The sequence below is a fragment of the Chiloscyllium plagiosum genome, chromosome 14 (assembly GCF_004010195.1).
Source record: "Chiloscyllium plagiosum isolate BGI_BamShark_2017 chromosome 14, ASM401019v2, whole genome shotgun sequence".
In the NCBI taxonomy this organism is placed as follows: Eukaryota; Metazoa; Chordata; class Chondrichthyes; order Orectolobiformes; family Hemiscylliidae; genus Chiloscyllium; species Chiloscyllium plagiosum.
Genome location: NC_057723.1, coordinates 9,867,829 through 9,876,692, shown reverse-complemented (window position 1 = coordinate 9,876,692; position 8,864 = coordinate 9,867,829). Strand labels below are relative to the sequence as shown.

Below are 8,864 nucleotides of genomic sequence, written 5' to 3'. Positions count from 1 at the left end.
CATCCTCCAATGGAGAGGTTCCAATCAGCACCCATCCCAATTCCTATTAACTCCACTTTTGTGATAGCTTCTTGATGCTACACTGTCAAATTTGTGGTTGTGCCAAATATTTCATACCTTTTTCAGCATCAGAAAGTTGGGTCAGGTACACAAGACTTCCTAGAACCTGGAAATATTATTCTGGCTTATTCTAGGTCCAATTCGGGAATTAATTAGCTAAACTGAATTGAGCCACTGAAAGACTTGGAACTCTGAAAATTCATCGGAATACAATAGCTACTGTATTGTAAAAGGTGGGGGTGGGGGGGGAGTCGTCATCACCCATCTGTACTTGTGCCCAACATTCTACCCCAGTGATATCACTGCTGAACTGGTGTCTTGTCTGAAAAATCACAAAAGATCAGATCACAGAAACCATTGCTGACATCGACACTGATGAAAGATCTGGGTTTGTTTGTAAGTGCTACACGCTGCTACGTGCAGCACAGTGGCTCGGTGGTTAGCACTGCTGCCTCACAGTGCCAGGGACCTGGGTTTGGTTCCAGCCTTAGGTGACTGCCTGTGTGGAGTTTGCACATTCTCCCCGTGTCTGTGTGGGTTTCCTCCGGGTGCTCCGGTTTCCTCCCACAGCCCAGAGATGGGCAGGTCAAGTGAATTGGCCATGCTAAATTGCCCATAGTGTTCATGGATGTGGGTTAGGTGTATTAGTCAGGGGTCAATATAGGATAAGAGGATGGATTACTCTTTGGTGTGGACTGAAGGGCCTGTTTCCATACTGTAGGGACTCCATGGTTATTGTAATTTCATAGGTAGGCTGTAAACCAAACCACACATAGTTGTCATCTGTGGCTCGGTAAGTAGTCTGCCACCAGTGACTCGGGGGGGGGGTCAAGTCCCACTACAAAGACTTAAGCACACAACTTGGTGCAGTAAGGTAGGAGCACAGCATTGTCAAAGGTGCTTAGCTTTTGGATGAGATAGAACAGAGAATATCCACTCTCTCTCAGGTGAATGCAAGAAGGTTGCATGACAGCTATATGAACAGAGGGGGAGTTTTGAGGCTACTGTTTGTCCCTCACTCAACACGTGGTTGCAATCACATTGCTGGTTGGGGCTGCTTTTGCAAATCCTGGCAGCCATCTTCCTTACATCACAATCAGTCCAATTCTAGTACTTCACTGACTCTCAACCACTTTGGGGAAGTCCTGAGATTGTGAAAGATACTAAAGAAATGAAAGGATTTTTTGACCGATCGCTTTCACTGACAATAATTTGCTCAAACTGGGACCTGATATTCTTGGAATAATCCCAGTGCAGTGGGTAATTTGATAATCTTTATTAAATAATCAATGGGCAGCAGCGGGGATTAACAAGGTCAGGGAGTTAGTTCTTCAATTAACACTTTCTTCTCTGGGGGTCGCTTTCCTCCCCAGGCTTTTTCCAAATTCGATTTGGCTTCCTCCACTTGGACCAAGGAATCAAAGGTGTTCTTGTACTCACTCTGCACCTCCATGGAGAGAACCACGAGTCTATCCTGATGTTCATTCACCCAGGACAGAAGGAAGGCACACTTCTTCCAAGCCCGGTAATAACCAGGATCCTTCTTCTGTCGAGATCGCTTTGCTCTTCCCAGTGTCCGGTGAAGGTGAGAGATTGCAGCCAAAGTATAATGACCGTTTGATGCCTTGCTTCCTCCAGTTAAGAGGACAGACGTGTCCTTGATTGTGTTCACTGGCTCAAAGGGATTAGAAAAATACGGGGTGCTTCGCACGGCTCTAACTCCAGCCTGCACAGCCTCTGCAGTGGACATGAAAACACGATTGATCTTCAGGGCCTCGGAGACTGTTAATGCAGCTTCGATAAACTCGTCCCTCATTTCCCCCGATACGTCCCCATTCACCAGCTTTGTGGAAAATGCGTATGCATAGAGAACGTTCACGACGCTGTACTGGATCAGGGGAGAAGGCTTTGAACACAAACTCAGCAAAGGAACAATGTTACTGCAGATTACAGGAATAGAATCATCATGTTCCCAGAATCTGTCTGTCACTTGCTCCTCTGTGAACCTACCCAGTTCGGAATCATTCTCACTCCCAGTTCCTGCAACATCAACCACAGGCTGTGCTTTGTTTAACTTCTCACATCTTCGATCTTCCTCCAGACCCTTTTGAAGAAAAGAAAACTAATTATTTCTTGATAGATATTGTAAATGCCCTCATGAACTCTCAGTGTTATTGTTTACTAATAGCATTGTCACGCCTAAGAATAAGTTCATGGTTTCAAGTTCACTCCAGAGAGTTAAGCAACATTCCCTCATCATTTTGCAGCATTTTCAATCATGCGTACAGGCCTTTTAATGGCCTTTGAGGAGCAGGAGAATCAATGTTTCCCACATAAGCCCTTCATCAGGAATCCTGATGAAGGGCTTATGCCCGAAACGGCGACTCTCCTGCTCCTGGGATGCTGCCTGACCTGCTGTGCTTTTCCAGCACCACTCTCAGAGTCATAGAGATGTACAGCATGGAAACAGACTCTTCGGTCTAACCCGTCCGTGCCGACCAGATATCCCAACCCAATCTAATCCCACCTGCCAGCACCCGGCCCATATCCCTCCAAACCCTTCTTATTCATATACCCATCCAAATGCCTCTTAAATGTTGCAATTGTACCAGCCTCCACCACTTCCTCTGGCAGCTCATTCCATACACACACCACCCTCTGTGTGAAAAATGTTGCCCCTTAGGTCTCTTTTATATCTTTCCCCTCTCACCCTAAACCTATGCCCTCTAGTTCTGGACTCCCCGACCCCACGGAAAAGACTTTGTCTATTTACCCTATCCATGCCCCTCATCCCAACTTCTGTACTCAATATTCTGACCAATAAAGGAAAGCATACCAAACGCCTTCTTCACTATCCTATCTACCTGCGACTCCACTTTCAAGGAGCTATGAACCTGTACTCCAAGGTCTCTTTGTTCAGCAACACTCCGTAGGAAATTAACATTAAGTGTATAAGCCCTGCTAAGATTTGCTTTCCCAAAATGAAGCACCTCACATTTATCTAAATTAAACTCCATCTGCCACTTCTCAGCCCATTGGCCCATCTGATCAAGATCCTGTTGTAATCTGAGGTAATCTTCTTCGCTGTCTACTACATCTCCAATTTTGGTGTCATCAGCAAACTAACTGTATCTCTTATGCTCGTATCCACATCATTTATACACACTCTTCCACTCTGATTTCCAGCATCTGCAGACCTCACTTTCTCCTTTTAATGGCCTTGTCCAGGATCAAGAATCATTGAATCCCACAGTGTGGAAGCAGGCCATTCAGCCCAGAGTCCACGTCGATCCTCTGAAGAGCATCCCACTCAGACCCACCCTGCTACCCTATCCCTGTAATCCCCATGGCTAATACACTTAGTCTACACATGCTTGGCCGGTGGGAGAAAACCTGAAGTGGATGGACTACACCCCAGAGTTCGAAGGGAGATAACTGAAGAGATAGTGGAGGCATTAGTGGTGATCTTACAGGATTTGCTAGAATCAGGGAGGGTCCTAGAGGACTGGAAAATCGCTAAAATGACATTCCCTGCTTAAAAAGGGACTAAGGCAAAAGATGGAAAATTACAGACCGATTAGCCTGACCTCAATCGTGGGTAAGATCCTGCACTCCAATGTAAAGGATGAGGTTTCTGAATACTTGGAAGTGTATGATAAAACAGGGCAAAGTCATCATGGTTTCATCAAGAGGAGGTCACCCCTGACAAATCTGCTAGAATTCTTTGAGGAAGTAACGAGCAAATTAGACCAAGAAGAGCCAATGGATGTTATCTACCTGGACTTCAAGAAGGCCTTTGACAAGGTACCACACAGGAGGCTACTGTGTAAGATAAGGGCCCATGGTGTCAGAGGCAAGGTGCTCGCACGGATAGAAGGTTGGCTGTCTGGCAGAGGGTGGGGATAAGAGTCCTTCTCAGGATGCCAGTGACAAGTGGTGTTTTGCAAGGCTCAGTGTTGAGACCTTTGAGGAGAAAGTGAGGTCTGCAGATGCTGGAGATCAGAGCTGGAAATGTGTTGCTGGAAAAGCGCAGCAGGTCAGGCAGCATCCAGGGAACAGGAGAATCGACGTTTCGGGCATAAGCCCTGTTGAGACCACAACTTTTCACTTTATACATTAACAATCTCAGCCGAATGAACTGAAGGCACTCTGGCTAAGTTTGCAGATGATACAATGATAGGTAGAGAGACAGGTAGTATTGAGGAGACAAGGAGGCTGCAGAGGATTTGGACAGGTTAGGACAGTCAACAAAGAAGTGGCAGATGGAGTACAACCTGAGAAACTGAGAGGTCATGCACTTTGGTGGGAAGAATGGAGGCATGGAGCATTTTCTCAATGGGGAGAAAATTCAGAAGTCTGAAGTGCAAAGAGACTTGGGAGTTCTAGTCCAGGATTCTCTCAAGGTAAACTTGCAGGTTGAGTCAGTAGTTAGGAAGGCAAATGCAATGATGGCATTTATTTCGAGAGGACTTGCACATAAAAGCAGGGATATACTTCTGAGGCTTTATAAGGCTCTGGTCAGAACACATTTGGAGTATTGTGTACGCTCTGGAGCAGGTTCAGAGGTGGTTCATGAGAATGGTCCCAGGAATGAAAAGCTTAACATATGAGGATCACTTAAGGACTCTGGGTTTATACTCAATGGAGGTTGGAAGGATGAGGGGGGATCTAATTGAAACGTACAGAATACTGAATGGCCTGAACAGAGTGGCTGTTGGGAAGATGTTTCCATTGGTAGGAGAGACTAGGACCTGAGGGCACAGCCTTAGAGTGAAGGGAAGACCTTTTGGATCAGAGATAAGGAGAAACTTCTTCAGCCAGAGAGTGAGGAATCTATGGAATTTATTGCCACAGAAGGCTGTGGAGGCCAGATCATTGATTATTTATGACTGAGATAGATAGGTTCTTGACTAACAAGGGGATCAAGGGTTATGGGAGAAACTTATCAACCATGATTGAATAGCGACACAGACCCGATGGGCTGAATGGCCTAATTTCTGCTCCTCTGTCTTATGGTCACCCAGAGGAAACCTGTGCAAACTCCACACAGACAGTCGCCCAAGGCTGAATTCGAACCTGAGTTGCTGATGCTGTGAGGCAGCAGTGCTAACCAGTGAGCTACTGTCCAACCCCAGCTACTGGACATGAACGTAATCTCTAGGCCAACAGTGAGGCGCTCTGCTGTCAAAGAGGCAAAACTAAGGAAATGCTGCACAGTTAGAAGGGCATTACTGAGACTGTGTTGCAATGTCTAAGAAGTAATAGTGAGACAGTGCTGCTTTCGTGGAGGGTCAGTACTGAGGGAGTACTGCACTATTGGAGGTGCAGTGCAAAGGGAATGTTCCAGTTTTAGAGAGGCAGTCCTACACTATCAAACACAGTACTGAGAAGATTGCATTATTAAAAGTTTTATCTTTCGCATGAGATATAAACTGAAGCCTCTGCTTTCTCTGGTGGATATAATACATCATATTCCAGAGAAGAAGGAGTATACTTTTAGTATTCTGCAATCCTCCGGAGGCCAGTCAGCATTGCAAAAAGACTCTAACAGTGTGGGCTCAATTCCCAAACCAGCTGAAGTTACTATCAAGGGCCCTCCTTCTCAATCTCTCCTAGACCCTCAGGTTAAACCACCACCAGACAGACATGTCTTTCTAATGAGAGAGCAGCATTATGGTCTGGTAAGACTATGGCAACTTTATTTTTACCATCCCTGATAGATATGAGCATGAAATGTCAATAGATTTCTCAATAACTGGATGTCTTTTGCATTTTCATGTCCCATGTAGATAATAGCATCTTCCATTCAAGGTAAATTTATTTTATTCATAAATGGGATATGGGCATCACTGGCTAGGCAAGCACTCATTGAATGTCCCTAATTACCCAGAGGGCAGTTAAGCGTAACGTGAAGACCAAACTGGGTAGGTTTAGGAGTTTCCAGATTGGGTTTTCATGACAATTGACAATGGATCCATTGTCAACATTAGACTCACTACCTGCTGTGAACCTGGGCTTATGGATTAATAGTCTCGTAATAATGCCACTGGGCCATTGCTTATTCCATTAAAAATTATTTCACTGAGATCAGGTAAGTCAGCATAGAAATCTAAGCATGGTGGCTCAGTGGTTAGCACTGCTGCCTCAGTGCCTGGGACCCGGCTTTGATTTCAGCCTCAGGCGACGCTGTGTGGAGTTTGCACATCCTCCTGGTGTCACATAGATTTCCTCTGGGTGCTCCGGTTTCCTCCCACAGTCCAAAGATGTGCAGGTTAGGGTAATTGGCTGTGCTAAATTGCCCATAGTGTTCATGGACATGTGGGTTAAGTGCATAAGACAGACGACATGTAGAGTAATAGGGGAGGGGAATAGGTCTGGGTGGGATACACTTCGGAGGGTTGGTGTGGACTCTCTGGTCCAAATGGCCTGTTTCCACACTGTAGGGGTTCTGTGTATCTCTGTAGAACAGGTGGGGTCTTTCTGATTCCTTCCCGTGTCTTCTCTGGTAACATGCTCTGATAGGGTGGCACGGTGGCTCAGTGGTTAGCACTGCTGCTTGCACATTCCCCCTGTGTCTGCATGGGTTTCCTCCAGGTGCTCTAATTTCCTCCCACAATCCAAAGATGGGCAGGGTAGATGAAATGGTGATGCTAAATTGCCCCATAGTGTTCAGTACATTAGTCAGGGGTAAATGGGTCTGGGTGGATTACTCTTCAGAGGTTTGGTGTGGACTTGTTGGGCTGAAGGGTCTGTTTCCATACCGTAGGGAATCTAATCATTCTAAAAACAGCCACCGGCTTATCCTGAAATCCTTATGCTTCAAAGTTAGTCTCCCCACAGTCCACCTGTGGATTCCTGAGGAAGGGCTCATGCCCAAAACGTCGATTCTCCTGCTTCTTTGATGCTGCCTGACCTGCTGCGCTTTTCCAGCAACACATTTTCAGCTCTGATCTCCAGCATCTGCAGCCCTCACTTTCTCCCCACAGTCCACCCAAGGGTCAGGTCCCAGCCCCTGTGCCCACATCATTGGGAGTGCACGGGAGCTGCAGTTTGTCCTCCCAGACAGTCGTGGCGCTGTTGCTCACCGAGGGCTCCAGTTCCTGGACGGGGCCTGGGGGTCGCCGCTCCCACCACGGCCTCCACTCCTTGATCCAGGCCGCGGCCTGCCCGCTCTCCAGGAGCCGCTCGAAGTTGCGGCGCTCCTCCTCGCTCAGGGAGTCCCAGAGCCGACCGGCCGTCCCGCCAGGGCGCGGCTCGCCGGGCTCCAGCTCCCCGGGTTCCCAGGCCTCGGAGTGCCGCAGCCGCCTCAGGCTCTCCCGCAGGCCCGCCCGAGCCTCGGCGCCTCCCGCCCGCCGGCTCTCGTCCCGCAGCTCGCCCAGCACCGCCTCCCGGTAGAAGGACTCGGCGCACGCCCGGTGCCTGGAGCCGCGGTAACAGGGCAGCGAGCAGAATGGTACGTTGCAGCGGGGGCAGGTGTAGCGGGCGGCGGCGGCCCCGCTCCCCGAGCACAGGCCACAAGCCTCGGCCTGGCGTTCCGGACCCGCCAGCGACATATCGACAGGCGCCGGCCGTGCCGTAAACCAGCGCGGAGGTCTTTGCGACAGTGCTGCGCCGACTCTCGGAATAGGGGGCTTTCACCTTCACGTCAGTGCCGTAATCCGAAAAAGGGCGGGGCATTAGGGACAGTTACCCTCTGACACTGTTACTCCCACTTTCTTGGATAGAAAATGCACTAAGTAATGATGATTTGGTGTTGGACTGAGGTGTAAAAAGTTAAAAATCACGCAACTCCAGGTTATAGTCCAAAAGATTTATTTGGAAGCACTAGCTTTTGGAGCGCTGTTCCTTCATCAGGTGGTTGTAGCGCTCCAAAAGCTAGTGATTCCAAATAAACCTGTTGGATTATAACCTGGTGTTGTGTGATTTTTAACTTTGTACGTTAGGTAATGGCTAGATTAGATTAGATTCCCTACACTGTGGAAACAGCCGTTTGGCCCAACAAGTCCACATTGACCCTCTGAAGAATAACCCACCCAGACCCATTCCCCTTCCCTATATTTACCCCTGACTAATGCACCTAACACTATGGGTAGTTTAGCATGACCAATCCACCTGACCTGTGCATCTTTGGATCAGTGGGGAAACTAACAGGGAGGATGTGCAAACGCCACACAGACAGTCGCCTGAGGTGGGAATCGATCCGGGTCCCTGGTGCTGTGAGGCTGCAGTGCTAACCACTGAGCCACTGCGAACAACAGTTAACTGACAAAACATAAATCTCTGGATAAATTCATTAGGTCTTGCAACATGTAAAGGTTTCAACGCCAACTGTCCAGCGACCCTTCATTTGAACTCCATACTTTAATTTTGTCCTATTTTAAGACAACTGCAAAGTTTTGATTTAATTTTAACCAAAGCTTTGTCTCTAATTCATCAACGTTAATACAGTACTGCAGCAGCTGGAGATCTGAAACAAACAAAATCAACTTATTAGAGAAACTGAGGAGGTTTGATAGAATCTATGGAGAGTTAATGTTTTGAGTTTAGTGACCCTTTGGAATATTCTGAAGAAGGGTTACTGCACTTGAAATGTTAACCCAGTTTTCCTTTCACAGATACTGATGTGTTTCTACAGTAATTTATGTTTTTATCTGTCACATAAACAGGGCATGTACATGTCCTTTCTGTTTACAAGAACAAGACCATATCTATTAATATAGTTGCTTCCATTAGACATAGACAGTCCAAAGATGTGCAAGTCAGGTGAATTGGCCATGCTAAATTGCCCGTAGTGTTAGGTAAAG

The 8,864-nt window shown here is 47.3% G+C and overlaps 1 protein-coding gene across 1 annotated transcript; it reads right to left on the bottom strand.

Annotated features, from left to right (window-relative positions):
- Positions 1 to 1,321: 1,321 nt before the first annotated feature.
- znhit2 (zinc finger, HIT-type containing 2) lies at positions 1,322 to 7,645 on the bottom strand. The gene is made up of 2 exons (XM_043703137.1): positions 7,146 to 7,645; positions 1,322 to 2,164 (listed from the first exon to the last, which is right to left on the bottom strand). Exons 1-2 carry the CDS (start codon positions 7,611 to 7,613, stop codon positions 1,376 to 1,378), a joined length of 1,257 nt encoding a protein of 418 aa, XP_043559072.1. The 5' UTR covers positions 7,614 to 7,645; the 3' UTR covers positions 1,322 to 1,375.
- Positions 7,646 to 8,864: the final 1,219 nt, after the last annotated feature.